Here is an 18,955-nt window from a genome sequence, read left to right on the forward strand (position 1 = left end):
TTGTAAGTAGATACCTATGGGTAAGTGGTAATGAACACAAGCACCAATAATGTCTAATCAAATAGTATACACCCGCTATACAACATGTACGTTCTAGAGTGGGAGTTTTTGCCTTTAGTCCCAGAGACCCTTATGGATTAATTTGCCATCTGCAGCTTCTTGTCACCAATCACCTCCCCCCACCCCACCCCCGACTCCTTTTGTTATCTAAGCAAGAAAAGTAATCCATAAGACAACAGTTCCAACCGTCACCACTCCCAGTCAATGCAGACTTGTGAACTGAATTTGTGAAATCTCATGATAGACTCATAGACTTTAAGGTCAGAAGGGACCATTATGATCATCTGGTCTGACCCCCTGCATGCTGCAGGCCACAAAAAAGACGGTTACTCACCGTTGTAACTGTTGTTCTTCGAGATGTGTTGCTCATATCCATTCCATTAGGTGTGCGCGCGCCGCGTGCACGATCGTCGGAAGATTTTCTACCCTAGCAACACCGGCGGGTCGGCTGTGGAGCCCCCTAGAGTGGCGCCTTCATGGCGCTGAATATATACCCCAGCCGACCCGGCGCCCCCTCAGTTCCTTCTTGCCGGCTACTCCGACAGTGGGGACGGGGGGCGGGTTTGGAATGGATATGAGCAACACATCTCGAAGAACAACAGTTACAACGGTGAGTAACCGTCTTTTCTTCTTCGAGTGCTTGCTCATATCCATTCCATTAGGTGACTCCCAAGCCCAACTTAGGTGGTGGGGTCGGAGTGAGACATTGCTGTGTGCAAAACCGCTGATCCGAATGCAGCATCGTCCCTGGACTGTTGCACTAGTGCATAGTGAGCTGTAAACGTGTGGACTGATGACCAAACCGCCGCTCTACAAATGTCCTGTATCGGAACATGTGCCAGGAAAGCCGTCGAGGAGGCTTGGGCCCTCGTGGAGTGAGTGGTGAGGTGCGGTGCTGAGACACCTGCCAGGTCATAGCAAGTCCGGATGCAAGACGTAATCCAGGAGGATAGGCGTTGTGAGGAGACCGGTGAGCCTTTCATTCGGTCGGCCACTGCAATGAAGAGTTGCGTCGTCTTTCTAAAGTGCTTTGTGCGGTCAATATAGAAGGCCAGGGCCCTTCGTACGTCCAGGGAATGCAAACATTGGTCCTGGCGAGTAGCATGTGGTTTGGGATAAAAGACTGGGAGAAAGATGTCCTGGTTGATATGAAATGGAGAAACCACCTTAGGGAGAAAGGCAGGATGTGGACGAAGCTGCACTTTATCCTTATGGAAAACTGTATAAGGGGGCTCGGATGTAAGCGCCCTGAGTTCAGAAACGCGCCTTGCTGAGGTGATGGCTACGAGGAAGGCTGTCTTCCAGGATAGGTACAAAAGTGAACAGGTGGCTAGTGGTTCGAATGGAGGACCTGTGAGTTTGGAGAGAACCAGGTTGAGGTCCCACGTCGGGACAGGCTGACGCTGTTGTGGGTACGTCCGGTCTAAGCCCTTGAGGAATCTAACGACCATCGGGTTAGAGAATACCGAGGACGCGAGTTCCCCTGGGTGAAAGGCTGATATAGCGGCCAGGTGAACTCTAATTGAAGATATTGCCAACCCCTGCTGTTTTAGGGAGAGGAGATACTCCAAAATGAGAGGAATGGGTGCCTGCAACGGGGACGTGGCTCGTTGTTTGCACCAACAGGAGAACCGCTTCCACTTGGCCAGGTACGTGGTGCGTGTTGAGGGCTTCCTACTGCTCAGCAGAATCTGTTGGACAGAGTGCGAGCATTGCTGCTCTGCCTGGGTGAACCATGGAGCAGCCACGCCGTGAGGTGGAGTGATTGCAGGTCGGGGTGACGCAGCCGGCCGTGGTCCTGCGAGATGAGATCCGGACACAACGGAAGCGGGATCGGTGTCTGAACCGAGAGTTCCAACAATGTGGTGTACCAATGTTGTCTCGGCCACGCTGGAGCGACCAGAATTACCTGTGCCTGGTCTCTGCGCAATTTGAGCAGTACCTTGTGGACCAGAGGAAACGGAGGGAAGGCATAAAACAGGTGGTCTTTCCAGGGAAGGAGAAACCATCCGAGAGGGAGCCCGGAGCTCGACCTTGTAGGGAGCAGAACACGTGGCACTTCCTGTTGTCTCGAGATGCAAACAGGTCTATCTGGGGAAACCCCCACTTCTGGAAGATGGAATGTATGATGTCCGGACGGATAGACCACTCGTGCGTCTGGAAGGACCTGCTGAGTCGGTCCGCTAGAGTGTTCTGGACTCCAGGGAGGAACGATGCCGTGAGATGAATTGAGTGGGCGATGCAGAAGTCCCACAGGCGAATGGCCTCTTGGCATAGAATTGACGAACGTGCTCCTCCTTGCTTGTTGATGTAAAACATGGCCGTGGTGTTGTCGATGAGAACTAACACACATCGGCCACGTAGTAAGTTGAGAAATGCCTGGCACGCCAGTCGTACCGCCATCAGTTCCCGAACATTGATGTGCAGGGCTAGCTGGGATGCAGTCCACAGGCCCTGGGTATGGTGTTCGTTGAGATGGGCGCCCCAACCCAGAGATGAAGCATCTGTGACCAGGTGCAGAGAGGGTTGTGGGGCGTGAAATGGCATCCCCTCGCAGACCACATTGTGATCTAGCCACCAGGTGAGGGAGGTCAGGACCGAGATCGGGACCGTGACCACCATGTTCAGGCTGTCCCGATGTGGTCGGTATATTGACGACACCCAGGTCTGGAGTGGGCGAAGCCGAAGTCTGGCATGCCTGGTTACGTACGTGCAGGAAGCCATGTGACCCAGCAGGGTAAGGCACGACCTCACCGTGGTAGTTGGGAAGGCCTGGAGCCCTTGAATGAGGCTCGTGATGGTGCCAAATCGGTTGTCTGGCAGGATGGCTTGTGCACGTCTGGAGTCTAGAACTGCGCCGATGAATTCTATTCTCTGGGTAGGTTCTAGAGTGGATTTGTCCTTGTTGAGTAGGATGCCCAACTCGTTGAATGTGTGCCCTATTATATGTACGTGAGCTCGAACTTGCTCTTTGGTGCGACCGCGTATCAGCCAGTCGTCTAGGTACGGGAACACCTGTATCCCTTGCCGACGAAGGTACGCTGCCACGACAGCCATACATTTCGTGAACACTCTTGGGGCCGAGGATAGGCCAAAGGGAAGGACTGCAAATTGGTAGTGCACCGCGTTTACCACAAATCGCAGGAAGCGTCTGTGAGGTGGGTAAATTGAGATGTGAAAGTATGCGTCTTTCATGTCGAGGGCGGCGAACCAGTCTCCAGGATCGAGGGAAGGGATAATGGCCCCCAAAGAGACCATGCGGAACTTCAACTTTACTACGAATTTGTTGAGTCCGCGCAAGTCCAAGATGGGCCGCAGACCTCCTTTGGACTTGGGGATCAGGAAGTAACGGGAATAAAATCCCCTGCCCCTTAACTCTATCGGAACCTCCTCTATGGCCCCCATGGCCAGGAGCGTAGAAACCTCCTGTATAAGAAGTTGCTCGTGAGAAGGGTCCCTGAAGAGGGACGGGGAAGGGGGGTGGGAGGGGGGGGGGGAATAGAAGAAAACTGGATAGCGTATCCCCTCTCCACCATGCGGAGGACCCAACAGTCCGAAGTTATAAGGGACCAAGCGCGGTGGAAGTGGGAGAGACGATCCTGAAAGGAGGGGGCTGGATCCTGGGGAATGACTGGGGCGCCGTCCTCGACCGCACCTTCAAAAGTTCTGTCTAGGACCTGAAGGTGGTCTTGGTGGCCCCTGGTTCTGACCGGGTTGAGGGCCAGCCCATCTTCTCCTACCACCTCGCCCTCGCCTCCGGGCCGAGTCTTGTCTCTGACGAGGCGGGGGGGGGGGGGGGGGGGGGTAGAAGCGCTGAGGCTGCGGCCTAAATGGTCTGCGCTGAGGGCCCACAACATGCATCCCCAGGGAGCGCATGATTGTTCTCGAGTCCTTGAGGCTCTGCAGGCGAGAGTCCGTCTTGTCTGAGAACAATCCATGTCCCTCAAAGGGCAGATCCTGTAGGGTTTGCTGCAGCTCCGGAGGCAAACCCGAAACCTGAAGCCAGGAGATCCTGCGCATAGCGATACCCGAAGCCAGGGTCCTCGCAGCTGAGTCTGCTATGTCCAAGGAGGCCTGCAAGGAGGTCCGAACCACCTTCTTGCCCTCCTCTACCATGGCTCCAAACTCTTCCCTGGACTCCTGGGGAATCAACTCCTTAAACTTCCCCATAGAGTTCCAGGAGTTAAAATTGTAGCGGCTCAGTAGCGCCTGTTGGTTCGCCGCTCTAAGTTGCAGCCCTCCGGCTGAGTAAACCTTACGGCCAAACAAATCGAGCCGCTTAGCCTCTTTTGATTTAGGCGCTGCAGCCTGCTGGCCGTGGCGCTCTCGTGCGTTCACTGATTCCACCACCAGTGAACACGGTTGGGGGTGGGTATACAAGTACCCGTAGTCCTTAGACGGGACAAAGTATTTCCTTTCCACCCCTCTCGCTGTGGGTGGGATAGAGGCAGGAGTTTGCCATATCGTATCCGCATTCGTTTGAATTGTGCGGATCAGGGGTAACGCCACCCTCGATGGGGCATCCGCTCCAAGGATATTCACGATCGGGTCGTGCACCTCCACTATCACCTCCGCCTGCAGGTCCATATTACGGGCCATCCTGCGCAGAAGATCCTGGTGAGCCCGAAGATCTATTGGAGGTGGGCCTGTGCACGATGTGCCCGCCACTGCCTCATCCGGAGAAGAAGAGGAAGATGCCTCCGGTGGAACAGGATCCAAGGGCTGGTCCTGGTCTCCCTGTTCCTGGGCTGGAGCATCACCTGTGCCTGGGTCCAGGGCGTCAGGTGGTGCGGACCCAGAAGCCTCCATGCCCCCTGGCGGAGGCCGAGAAATGGTGGACTCCGGGGCCCCTCTGATGGAGTGACCGGAGCGAGAGGTCGAAGCAATTGGAGCCCCTTGCGCCTGATGGTACGCCCACGGGGTCCAAAACGACCAGTGAGATGGGCCATGAGAATGGTCCCCTGTCGTGTCCTGCCAATGTCCCAAGTCCTGTTCCTCGGCTTGCCCCTGAGGGGGGTATGCCGATCTCGAGAGGTCCTCCGAGGAGTGGGACACCGATCTCGATGGCCACGGCGGTGCCGAGAGCGTCGAGACGATTCCCATTGGCTGCGGTGCCGCACGGTGCCGGTCCGGAGATGATCTATCTCTACACGGTGCCGGCGATCGGTGCCGGGACCGCGACCGGTGCCGATGACCTCGTCGGTGCCGGGAGTCGGATCTGGACCTCGACGAGGACCTGGAGTATGCCCGGTGCCGGGAGCGGCCTCTCGACGTCGAGCGTCGACCGTAGCGGTGCCGAGAACTACGTCTCGACGTTGATCAGTGCAGACGATCATATCGGTGCAGAGACGTAGAGCAGTGCCGCGAAGAAGATCTTGGCCGCGAGTACGACCGATGCCGAGGCGATATTCGGTGCCGGGACTGCGAGCGGCGTGGGGACCTGCTTCGGGACCTGGATCGGTGCCGAGGTTCCAGCCCTTGCGATGGAGGGCGCATCAAGGCAGGTTTCCCCCTCGACTGGACCGGGCGAGTCAACGGTGCAGTCGGTGCCGGTGGTTGAGGCGGTGCCGGCTCCGTGAGAGCTATTAAGTCTCTCGCCGCCGCGAAGGTCTCTGGAGTCGACGGGAGGCACTGTATCACCGCCGGTCTCGGTGGAGACGCTATCTGCACCGGACTCAACGGCCTCGGCGCCGGAGTCGACGGTGCTGGAGGCACCTGTTTCCGGTGCTCCACCGGCGGACGCGGCTCTACCCCCGGCACTGGGGGAGCCGGCGTCTTCGGCACGGATGTCCCCGTCTTATGGGCTTTTTTATGCCCCGGGGATAATGACCGGCACCGAGGCACTGCTTGCGGTGCCGACGAGGTCCGGTGCCGGGGAGGCTTGTCTGACGCCACTCGCGTGGTCGTCATAGCCGGTGCCGCCGGGGCACTGCGCACCGAGGTGCTAGGTGCCGGGGCCTGACTTGTAGATGGAGCGTCCGGACTAAGTGCCGCCTCCATCAGGAGTTGCCGGAGCCGAAAGTCCCGCTCCTTCTTGGTCCTTGGTCTGAAGGCCTTACAGATCTTGCACTTATCTGTTTGATGGGACTCTCCCAGGCACTTCAGACAGGAGTCGTGCGGGTCGCTCGTGGGCATAGGCTTAGCGCAGGAGGCGCACTGCTTGAAGCCGGGAGCGTTGGGCATGAGCCCGGCCCCGCGGCCGGGTGAGAAAGGGGGAGACGACCCCCTTAATCCCCTGAACTACTTAGAACAACTAAAACAACTTTTAAACTATTTAACTATAAACACTAGAACTATAACTATAACTATAACTGTGATACAACAAACTAAGCTAGGGAGAGTGGAGAACAGCTAAGCAGCGCTCCACAGTTCCAACGACCGTCAGGGGCGGTAAGAAGGAACTGAGGGGGCGCCGGGTCGGCTGGGGTATATATTCAGCGCCATGAAGGCGCCACTCTAGGGGGCTCCACAGCCGACCCGCCGGTGTTGCTAGGGTAGAAAATCTTCCGACGATCGTGCACGCGGCGCGCGCACACCTAATGGAATGGATATGAGCAAGCACTCGAAGAAGAACCGTCCCTACCCTTCCCTTGACTCTGCTGATGAAGTCCCCAAATCCTGTGTTTTAGTGACTTCAATTGGCAGAGAACCCTCCTGCTAGCGATCCCTGCCCCATGCTGCGGAGGAAGGCGAAAAACCTCCAGGGCCTCAGCCAATCTACCCTGGAGGAAAATTCCTTCCCGGCCCCAAATATGGTGATCAGTAAGACCCCGAGCATGTAGGCAAGAGTCTCCAGCCTGACCCTTGTTAGCCATTATACTATTCACCTGCCATTGCTCGGTATTCCTTGGCTAATATGTTTTACCATTAAACCATTCCCTCCATAAACTTATCTAACTTAATCTTAAAACCAGCCAGGTCCCTCGCCCCCACCGTTTCCCTTGGAAAGCCGTTCCAATCACCCCTCAATCTGTTTAACTCTGTGCAAGATGATGCTTATTGAAATTCTAGTGAAGAGTTCTGTGGAAAAAATCCTAATGCAGAAAGTTAAAACTTAAGTTTTCACATTAAGAAAAGTGAATGTTTAAAATTAAATAGACACAAGTTAAGAGGGAAGGTACTGTACATCTGGGGTCAGGCTTCGGTTATGGGGGGTACAGGTATCATTTGCAAGGATGAAAAAAGATGCATACATATCGCATAACCTGCATAGACCCAGATTGGGGTGCAAGGGTTTTTAAAGTGTCAGTGGATAAGTGGGCTCGGGACGCCAACCATGGAATGAATAAGGAGTCCAAGTCAGTATCGGTGTAGCGGATAAGTACATGGGTGGGGTGCGTCCCTTGGTCCGTCAGGGAAGGAAGTGGGTTATTTCCCTGGTCGGCGGTCTCAGTTACTCAGTGTGGTATTTGCGGTGTCCTGCGACGTGTTCCGTATAAATGTCTCTGGACCACCTGATGGTGTCGGACACCATGAGATGTCTCATGAGCCGGGCGTAGCGTTGACTGACTCCGCATGCTCTCAGAACCGGCTTGTTGTGGGGGTCCCACGAGCCTGGCGCGTATCTGGACCTCGTAGCCCTGGGCTCTCAGGGTCTTGGCCAGCGGGCTGAGAGAACCCTGAGGCCAGCATGAAGATTTTGAAGCATGCAAGATATAGGTCTCACAGCTGGGTTTGGGAAATTTGCTAGACAGTCAGCTAAATCTATTTAGGACCCTTCTACCCCCAAGCTTTCACATTCTGATTTTCACTCTGTAAACATGGTTCCAGTTAAACTCTTTCAAGCATAGTTTGGGGCAGGCCAATGCCCATAGCATGGACAGAACAGGACAGATTTTTCTAAACTGTTCCCATAAGGTATAGCCTCGTCCAAAACTGACTGGCCAGACCACTTAGAAAGCTAATTTAGGTGGAACCATATTTAAAATGTTTCTCAATTCCCTTTAAATATAAGTGGAGATAGGACCACACTGTGCAAACAGAAAAGGTTCAACCTATACTATAGGAAACAACCATGTCAGGGGACCCAACTATATAGCACGAGGCGACTCCCAGAACAGGTGAGATATGTTTATGTCTTTAGCATAGACAGGACCTTACCTTGTTATAAACATGTTCCTGGATTATGATACACTTTTGGATACAGCTAGGTAGCATGGTTCCAGGACATGGCTTAGATTCCATGCACAATATACAAAACTATGGGCTTAGCTACACAGTACAGTAATGCACAACAGTGGGGTGTGAATTCTAATGTGCATCAACATTTTGTGCATGGAATCTAACTGGCCTGTGTAGACTCTGATGGAGGACACTAAAAGTTCCCTAGAGAGCATTAATGCAGCACTGTCCACACTGTGTAGACAAGCCCTTTGAATTAGGGAAAATCTGTGCTGCAACCAAGCCCTTGATGCTCTTGCTTTTGTATTTTATACACAGTCAAAAAAGAAGCAATGTTCCACTCACTTTCACTACTGCAAGATAGCTGTGGCAAGAATAACTACCACCAATCACCTTCTCCAGAAAGGGGTAAACAACCTCAACATTTTTTCCCGGAGTGTATGAAGCGATAAAAACATCAGAGGAATTTAGAGGCATTTTAGTGACCAATGCACAAGCAGGAAGCTAGGTTCAAGCCAAGTAACATACTCCTCCATGCTGGTCATGGAAACTTTTTGAAAGCTTTCTCAAAAGAAAATCCCTTTTTAAGCTGACTCTAAAGTTCCAAAAGACACTACGAAACATAGCTACAAACCTGGATCAGACTTGGCTGCTCCCTACCATCATACAGACAAGGCCATAGACTTATGAAGTAGACTTTTGAGAATTCAGGGCAGCTGTGTCCTTCTCCCCAACCCTGCCAGCTCCCACTACAAGCCTTCTGAGGAGATAGAAACTCACATGACTTGTTGCTGTGCAGACTCTTCCACATATGGGGTAAAGCTGGGCAGCATACAGGGCACCTCTACACCAGAGTTCATGTTACCGCGAGGACGCTGAGGGAGCAGAAACCCAATGTTAGCAGCTTAAAGATTCTTAAACACACCCATAGGCTGATTTGTTCTCCTTCTCTGCCCAGACTTTGATGTCCACAATGACAACTCATTAAGTCCTTAAAAATCCTGCCTCCATAAAATCCCATTTCTCTCCAGCACTTCAGTTTCCTTTCGCTATGCAGTCAAGTTACAAAATTTCGAAATGGCCAACACCCCGAAAAACAGTGACACATAGGAGTCTAAAAGAAAGGTCATTTCCAGAGATGTTGATAATCCTCATTACCCAGTCAATATCTTATTTTTTCCTCTTCCACCCACTTTTCGCTTAAGATTGCCCCAATACTTCAGCAGCATAATCTCTACTCTCAGCTGAGTGCTTCCTGACTTCCCCATTTTCCTCCCTTGCAGATTATGACCAGGAAGTCAACAACCCTTGTTCCTTCTCATTCCCCTTGACTTAATTAAAAATAGGGCTGTCAAGCAATTAAAAAAAATGAATTGCTATTAGTTGTGCTGTTAAACAATAGAATACCATTTATTTAAATACTTTCGGAGGTTTTCTACATTTTCAAATATATTCATTTCTATTACAATACAGAGTACAGTACCCACTTTTTATTACAAATATTTGCACTGTAAAAAAAATAGTATTTTTCAATTCACCTCATACAAGTACTGTAGTGCAAGCTCTTTATCATGAAAGTTGAACTTACAGATGTACAAAAAAATAACTGCATTCAAAAACAAAACAAAAAACTTTAGCACCTACAAGTCCACTCAATCCCACTTCTAGTTTACAATGTCACCTGAAAGTGAGAACAGGCGTTCACATGGCACTATTATAGCTGGCGTCGCAAGATATTTATGTGCCAGGTGCGCTAAAGATTCATGTGTCCCTTCATGAGTCAACCACCATTCCAGAGGACATGAGTCCATGCTGATGACGGGTTCTGCTCGATAATGATCCAAAGCAGAGCGGATGGACGCATGTTTATTTTCATCACTGGAGTCCGATGCCACCAGCAGAAGGTTGATTTTCTTTTTTGATGGTTCGATTTCTGCTGTTTCCGCATCGGAGTGTTGCTCTTTTAAGACTTCTGAAAGTATGTGCCACACCTCATCCCTCTCAGATTTTGGAAGGCACTTCAGATTCTTAAACCTTGGGTCGAGTGCAGTAGCTATCTTTAGAAATTTTTCATTGGAATGGTGGCCAAAGCATGAAGGGACATACAAAAGTTTAGCATATCTGGCACGTAAATACCTTGCAACGCTGTCTGCAAAAGTGACATGCGAAAGCCTGTTCTCACTTTCAGGTAACATTGTAAAAAAAAGCAGGCAGCAGTATCTCCCATAAATGTAAACAAACTTGCTTGTCTTAGTGATTGGCTGAACAAGAAGTAGGACTGAGTAGACTTTTAGGCTCTAAAGTTTTACATTTTTTTTGTTTTGAATGCAGTTATGCAACAACAACAAAAATCTACATTTGTAAGTTACACTTTCAGGATAAAGAGATTGCACTACAGTATTTGTATGAGGTGAATTGAAAAATACTATTTCTTTTATCATTTTTACAATGCAAATATTTGTAATAAAAATATAAAGTGAGCACTGTACACTTTGTATTCTGTGTTGTAATAGAAATAAATATATTTGAAAATGTAGAAAAACATCCAAAAATATTTAATAAATTTCAATTGGTCTTCTATTGTTTAACAGTGTGGTTAATTGCGATACTTTTTTTTAAGTTAATCGCATGAGTTAACTGCGATTAATCAACAGCCCTAATTAAACTTCAGATACTGTGAACCACACTCCATTCACTTGGACCAACATGCTAGCTATGCAAGCACATTTCATTCTCTTAATCAAATTGCCCTTTAACTAGTGGCAATTCTTTTCTCAGGGTTTTCATAATTTGAGTCCTTTACTCTTTCCTACTCTTCCTTCTCAGTTGTTTGATTTCTACCATTTTCACTCTCATGATACACAGGTGGTCATATTTTCTACTGCCCTTTGACTCTTCCACATCTATTCTCGCCATCTGCTCTGACTAAGCCACTCAGGTATTGGAGTGATGGAGGCCAGAAGTACCTATTTAAACAAATGTTTGACTTAATTTCAGCTGCTCTCAGCTAACATCTGAGACTAAACTGCTTCTTTTTAAAGAGGAGCAGCCTGAAGCACAACCCCTTCTCCCCCCGCCTTTCCCTGTCTGTCTGCAAGCCACGCTACATTGCTAGAGTACTGCCTTGATGCAACTTCTCCTCAACACCTTCTTGATGCTTTTGGTGGATCACCTTAACTGTTACCACTCTAAGTCTCAGTTCTCCGGCCACCAGACCTGTGGAATGTTACTGACCCCCTTCCCATGCATACAAGGCTGCACAACCAAATCCTCAAGCTGTTCCACAGGTTGTGCTTCACTAAGCCAATTTAGCTGCAGCTAATTAGTCTTCTGCTTTGCTCTCATCTCACTGGACTAACCAAAATTTGTGTGTGGGGGTGTGTACACACCTTCTCTCCTGTCCCTTTTCCTACTCCAACTTTGGCCAGCTTCTCCCCTTTCCACCCCACCCTAACTCCATAAAAGGGTACGAGGTCTCTTCTGTTGCACCTTCTCGTTAGCAAGAATTAGACTCAGCAGACATCTGTTGATTTCACAGTGCAAGGGGAGCTGTCTTATAAATCAGTGGAGCTAAGGGGCTGGAAGCAGAGATGTGGAGATTTTTTAGGAAGTTATAGAAATAGCCTGGCTTAGGAAGAAATCTTAGGTTGAGGCTTTTGTTATTGTTATGCGAGTTACAATAAAGCTAAATCATAAAGGAGAGAGGTAAGTTTGACTTCATATATAGCATGCATAGACTTAATTTGAAAGAGACTAGGAAAAGTCACCTACTCTTATAACCTCCCTCCATTTTAGGCAACCAGCCTTGCCACTCCTTACCTTGCCTGAGTTCCAAGGTCCTGCCTTCAGTTCGTTCTCTTTGGCCCTTCCTGTTGGGGGTGCTGCCCATGGCTGTGGTGTAAGTATAGGAAGCTCAGCTCTAGAGATTGAGGCTGTGTTTTCATCAAATACAGCAAAATTTGGGCCATTTGACACCTGTTGAGATGTTGAATTCTGGAAGCTTCGGCCTCGGTTTGCAGCTAGATGTAAAAAGGAGACAAGTTGTATATGAATAATGTTAGGAACACTCAACTACCAATGTCAGCTATTTGCATACTATACCCAAGTGTATTTTTGACATCATAAGATTACTGTTTTTCAAGAAGCAAAAGGATTGACCAGCCAAACTTACCTTTAAGAGCATCGCCTACTCGACTGATTGGGGCTCTCACATTTTTCTTCCCCTTGCCTTTCAGTTCTGCCAGTGAGCTCCTTTGGGTTTCAGTTATAACAGGAAGATCCAACTCCTCCTCATCTTGCTCAAGTCCCAGCAGAGTCTGTCGAGAGACACGGGCTTGAAACTGCCTGAAGAAATGCAAAAGTCAGTGTGAATTTCACTATGCAGGTTGCCTATTCAGAGCCATACAAAACAAATCCATTTTTACTCATCCCACGGGCAAGTTTTACCTGTGATGGGACTGTAGTTTGTCTTGAGGCTCAGCCCTGCGCTGAAGCCCTTCCTGGAATATTAAATCTGCTTTCTTATAACTACCTCTCGCCTCAAGCGCCTCTGCCCATGTGATGTAGAATAACGCCAGCGATGTGCCAATTTCCTGGCTGTGTAGATAACTGTAGAGGTCCAACGGTTCACTACAGTAGTTTCCCTGCAATAGCCCAGAAGTTTCAGTGATTTACTGCACCAATAAAATAAAATAAAAAAAATAAATAAAGACTCTGGGTCAATTGCTGCCCTTTGATGCACCTGCAAGGCTTCCATTGTTTTCAAGTCAAGTTCCACAGGAGCAGACCCAAGGTTAGACATAACTCTTTGCATTTAAGAGAAATATCAAAAGTTCACAAGATGAGGAAAGCAATTGCTAGAAGATTCAAATATAGTGCTACTAAGCAAGACTGCTATTGTTACCTATGACTCTATGCATATACTTAATGGGTGGTAGAACTGTTCACTTAATTCCAGCCCATAAACTTACATATGGGCATTTTCTCTCTTTAATTTTTCTTTATAATAGTGTTTAAGAATTGTGTAACGTGCCAGACTAATGGCCCTGGAGGCAAAAGTCCTGTTAATCCTCAGAACAGGCACACACTACCCTGTCAACAGCCTGACATTTGGGGAATGGGAAGAGAAGCAAGAAGAAAGACTACCTCTAGCATCCAGAAGGGAACTTAGGATTTAGGGAAATTCATTTGGTACCAAACTTAATTTGGTACCAACTAAGATGCAAGTTAGTGGTAGTTTTGATGTGGAATTGAATGGGCATCCTATAGCATTAACTTTAAAATCACTCCCGAATCAGGCTAGATTTAGAACGGTGACCTACAAGCCACCATTGCTAACCTCAAGTCCCTCCAACAAATGCACCTTGTGAAACCAGAACAGGAGGAGTACTTGTGGCACCTTAGAGACTTACAAATTTATTAGAGAATAAGCTTTCGTGGGCTACAGCCCACTTCTTCGGATGCATAGAGAATGGAACATATATTGAGGAGATATATACAAACACACACACACACACACACACAGAGCATGAACAGGTGGGAGTTGTCTTACCAACTCTGAGAGGCCAGTTGAGAAAAAAAAAACTTTTGAAGTGATAATCAAGATAGCCCAGTACAGACAGTTTGATAAGAAGTGTGAGAATACTTACAAGGGGAGATAGATTCAATGTTTGTAATGGCTCAGCCATTCCCAGTCCTTATTCAATCCTAAATTGATTGTATCTAGTTTGCATATCAATTCCAGCTTAGCAGTCTCTCGGAGTCTGTTTTTGAAGTTTTTCTGTTGTAAAATAGCCACCTGCAGATCTGTCATTGAATGACCAGACAAGTTGAAGTGTTCTCCCACTGGTTTTTGAGTATTAGGATTCCTGATGTCAGATTTGTGTCCATTAATTCTTTTGCGTAGAGACTGTCCGGTTTGGCCAATGTACATGGCAGAGGGGCATTGCTGGCACACGATGGCATATATCGCATTGGTAGATGTGCAGGTGAACGAGCCCCTGATGGTATGGCCGATGTGATTAGGTCCTATGATGATGTCACTTGACTAGATATGTGGACAGAGATGGCATCGGGCTTTGTTACAAGGATAGGTTCCTGGGTCAGTGTTTTTGTTCAGTGATGTGTGGTTCCTGGTGAGTATTTGCTTTAGTTTGGGGAGTTGTCTGTAAGCGAGGACAGGTCTGTCTCCCAAGATCTGTGAGAGTGAGGGATCATCTTTCAGGATCGGTTGTAGATCTTTGATGATGTGCTGGAGAGGTTTTAGTTGGGGGCTGAAGGTGACAGCTAGTGGTGTTCTGTTATTTTCTTTGTTGTGCCTGTCTTGTAGAAGGTGACTTCTGGGTACTCGTCTGGCTCGGTCAATCTGTTTTTTCACTTCAGCAGGTGGGTATTGTAGTTTTAAGAATGCTTGATAGAGATCTTGTAGGTGCTTGTCTCTATCCGAGGGATTGGAGCAAATGTGGTTATATCTGAGAGCTTGGCTGTAGACAATGGATCGTGTGGTGTGTCCTGGATGGAAGCTGAAGGCACGTAGGTAAGTGTAGCAGTCAGTAGGTTTCCGGTATAGGGTGGTATTTATGTGACCATCGTTTATTAGCACAATAGTGTCCAGGAAATGGACCGCTTGTGTGGACTGATCTAGGCTGAGGTTGATGGTGGGATGGAAATTATTGAAATCATGGTAGAATTCCTAAAGGGCTTCTTTTCCATGGGTCCAGATGATGAAGATGTCATCAATGTAGCACAAGTAGAGTAGGGGCGTTAGGGGACGAGAGCTAAGGAAACGATGTTCTAAGTCAGCCATAAAAATGTTGGCATACTGTGGGGCCACGCGGGTACCCATAGCAGTGCCACTGACTTGAAGGTATATATTGTCCCCAAATGTGAAATAGTTGTGGGTGAGGACAAAGTTCAGCCACCAGGTTAGCTGTGACATTATCGGGGATACTGTTCCTGATAGCTTGTAGTCCATCTGGGAATGGCTGAGCCATTACAAACATTGAATCTTTCTCACACTTCTTATCAAACTGTTTGTACTGGGCTATCTTGATTATCACTTCAAAAGGTTTTTTTCCCCTCAGGTCTCATATTTTGTAACTTGGGTTAGAGAAGTTACACTAAAACTAGAACCCTTCCTTCCGCCGCAAACAAGCAAAGCGTTACACTAGTCTGATCTTCACTGGAAGGAAAGCAGAGATGTTAGTATTACTGTAATACCTAGGAGACCTAGTTATGGACCAAGCCTCACCGTGTTGTGCACTGTAGTTACAGAACAACAACAGTCCCTGCCATAAAGATCTTCCAATTTTACTTTATTCTTTTGACTGTTACTTTAGTTTTGACGTTAGCTACTTTTCATTGTAAGGCAGGTGAGTAGCAGCAGGATTGTCACTTCATCTTAACTATAGATGTTGGACAGTTGAGGATCACTCATTTTCCTACTTGAAGGAACCAATTAAATGATCACTCTGAGGGACAAGGAAAAGGATATGAACTTTATGAAGTGTCCATGTGTGATACTAGCTAGAGGACATTATGTGTCTTCCAGGAGTAAGGATCTTGCCTAATAGAAGACAGTCTCCCCCTACTGGGATGATGCAGGAGAGAGGGTACAAGGCAGAAGGAACCCAATTCTGGGAAGCAACAAGCACTTCAAAAGGATGTGCTGCCTCTTAGCAACACACAGGGCATAGGCAATGGAAAATGAGCCACCTAGAGAAGCCTGTGGACTGCTATTGCATATGATGCACCTGTGCCTTAAAAAATATATTTTAATGTTTTTGCCTGCTATTGTTATGACATTTAAAATAACTAGAAAAAGATTATAGGAAAAAAATGTCTTCTTTTCATTTATTCTGTGTATTCAGTTTCACTGTCAGTTTCCTCTGTTTGTGTGTGCCTTCCATGCAGCAACAGGGGAAAGAAGAAAAACATCAAAGGATAAAAAACCATGAGCCGTTCTGAGGCAGATATAGTAGCTGACATTTCATTTACCCCTCACTTTTTTTTTTTAATTCTTCTAATTGACTAGATTTCAAGTCAGCTGCATTCCTTTAAGCTTCTTCTGCTCTGTTTAACTGAGCAGGGAATCAAGCTGCATCAGTCTAAAGAAATATGTAGTTTTTCAAATGAATACTTCTGAAGAAAGCCACGTACAATTTCTGTCCAGGCTGAATGACACCAGAAGACTCTTGAAGATTCCATTGGAAGAGGAGTTTTTAAATGCTAGATTGGTATATGAATCCTATATTGTGAACAGCTGTCACGTGCCTGACAGAAATGTAGAGAACTAATCCTAAATTTATACTGCTAGCAGTCACAGAATGCACTTTACAAAGAAAAGCAGTTCAGCGACATCCGAAAGCTTCAGAAAATGCTTAAGAAAGTACCTAAGAGAACATCAAAAGGATACTTACAAACTTGAGCCAGAGACTGAGATAGCGAGGGTCTTTGTAGTATCTCTGCTGCTCATTCAGTGCTTTTACAGCTCTCTCCAGCACTGCTGAGAGGTTGCTCTCTTTTCCACCTTGAGGGAATGTTTGCTCTGTCCATTTGATGTACCTGTAGATGGTATAAAAATGGAGGCATCTTAATTTTTATATATTATGAGGAGAAAAGAAAAAAAATTAGGTTTATAGTACTGAGAAAAGATAGACCATAGATTATTACAACAAAAGACATTTCTCTTTGTACACCTTAACCCATTGATGTGGGGGTTTCTGTTAACAAAATGAAAGCACTTTATTACAAGAAGTGAATAGTCCTACATGAAACTCTATAAATTCCAACTATTAGAAATTTTACTGTCCCATTCTAGCAAAATAAAGATAGCCTACCTGTCCCAAACATCCAATGGATCATCTCCAGAGTAAAAGCGGATTTCAGATTCAAATTCCCTAGAAAAGATACAACATGATACGTAAACAGTAGCTCAGTAACTACAAACTGAGAATCATATGATCCCATCAAAGAGAATTCTTGTGCCCTGGGAGGGAAAGATAATCAACTGACAGGTAGCCCATTTTGATGGATTATTATCGTGGAGAGGTATTTTTCCCTGACAAGTAGCCGTCCTCACTAGATTATTATGGTAGGAGTTGCGCCTTCCCTGTTCAGTACTTTCATTTGGAAGATTACTATAAAGTGGGGGGGGGGGGAGGGACATCCTCCTGTAATATTTGTATATTCCTCTTTAGAAGAATATTCAGACACAAGAGATTCTCCTTAGTGCAGTGTTTTCAAACTTTTTTATTGGTGACCCCTTTCACGTAGCAAGCCTCTGAGTGAGACACTCCCTTATAAATTAAAAAAACTTTATATATTTAAACACCATTATAAATGCTGGAAGCAAAGCAGGGTTGTGGTGGACGTTGACAGCTCACAACCCCCCACGTAATAACCTCGCAACCCCTGAGGGGTCCCAACCCCCAGAGTTTGAGAACCCCTGCCTTAATGCTTGCAGTTTAAATGTTCCACTATTGAACCATAAAAGGAATTCCCTTTGGCACCAGCCCTTCATCTATACATTGCATAAAAGACAAATTCTTTTGACAGCTTTAGTGTGCTACAACCATACACAGCAGCATTAGTAAAAATTCAGACTGCACTTCTGCTCCCTACACTCTTCTTATATCCAGGAGACTAATGGTGGAAACTCAACAGAAGGTACAGAAACACTGATGAAAATATTGACCTATTTTACTCACTGTTTTTGCTGCTGAATAGCTGTGTGGCTGGAAGTCTCCTGCTGAGCCAAGACTTCCTGCAGGGTAGACATGATTCGCCCCTGTCTCAGGGGTTGCACATTCTCTTTACTCAGCTCCCACTCATTCCAATCCTGTGACATGGTGACCTCCCCTGAAACACTGCACAAGAAAGTAAACAATAGAGAAAGGGTGGTCCAGGGCTTCAGGTGCTAGACTGGGACTTACTTGACACACCCAGTTCTCTGCTCTGCCACAGACTTCCCACAACCTCAGGCAAGTCACTTAGTTCTCTCTCTGCCTCAGTTCCCCATGTGTAAAACAGGGATAACAGCACTTTTCTGTGTTGCAGAGGTGTCATGAGGATAACTGCATTAAAGATTGTGAGGCAATTAGATGCTACAGTAAAAGGGGGTGGGCCAGACAGATAGAATACCATGGACTCCTGTTATACGCCTATTAAAGCTACAACTTGAGAAGAGTGAGGATGAGAGAGAGAGGCCCTTGATGGGGTATTAACTAAATGAACCACCAACTTTAAGTGTTGGCTGAAACAGCACAGCCACTGTGTCTCTTCCATAGACTTGACAGAATTCTAGGTTTTATAATTTTGACAGATAGGAAAAATGCTTAAAATAAGCATCTATTTATTTACAAGTTCACAGTTGCATTAAATTATGGGTTTTAAGCATTTCGTTTCATTTTTATCAATTTACATTTTCACAGTTCTGGAAATTAGGGTGACCAGACAGCAAGTGTGAAAAATCAGGACAGGGGGTGGGGGGAATAGGAGCCTATATAAGAAAAAGACCCCCAAATCAGGACTGTCCCTATAAAATTGGGACATCTGGTCACCCTACAGGAAGTGATGGGGGGGAGGGGAGGTCAGGCAATAAGTACTGACTGACAGCAGAGATGGAGGTTCAAAAAGGTAAAGCTTTATAACCATTAAAACACAATCTCTCAACATCACAGATGGGGGGGAGGGATAGCTCAGTGGTTTGAACATTAGCCTGCTAAACCCAGGGTTGTGAGTTCAATCCTTGAGGGGGCCACTTAGGGATCTGGGG

General features: G+C 47.2%; 1 protein-coding gene across 2 annotated transcripts in view; it reads right to left on the minus strand.

Annotated features, from left to right (window-relative positions):
- BUB1B (BUB1 mitotic checkpoint serine/threonine kinase B) overlaps window positions 1-18,955 on the minus strand; it is a 50,664-nt gene that overhangs the window by 30,818 nt on the left and 891 nt on the right. For both annotated transcript variants that reach the window (XM_054028688.1, XM_054028687.1), the window contains exons 2-8: window positions 17,889-18,047; window positions 17,019-17,078; window positions 16,599-16,743; window positions 12,628-12,824; window positions 12,353-12,525; window positions 12,001-12,200; window positions 8,962-9,056 (exon numbers count right to left, since the gene is read on the minus strand). In XM_054028688.1, coding sequence (XP_053884663.1) covers window positions 8,962-9,056; window positions 12,001-12,200; window positions 12,353-12,525; window positions 12,628-12,824; window positions 16,599-16,743; window positions 17,019-17,078; window positions 17,889-18,028 — 1,010 coding nt within the window. In that variant the 5' untranslated portion in view covers window positions 18,029-18,047. The remainder of the gene's footprint in view (window positions 1-8,961; window positions 9,057-12,000; window positions 12,201-12,352; window positions 12,526-12,627; window positions 12,825-16,598; window positions 16,744-17,018; window positions 17,079-17,888; window positions 18,048-18,955) is intronic.

The sequence above is a fragment of the Malaclemys terrapin genome, chromosome 4 (genome assembly GCF_027887155.1).
Source record: "Malaclemys terrapin pileata isolate rMalTer1 chromosome 4, rMalTer1.hap1, whole genome shotgun sequence".
Lineage (NCBI taxonomy): Eukaryota > Metazoa > Chordata > Testudines > Emydidae > Malaclemys > Malaclemys terrapin.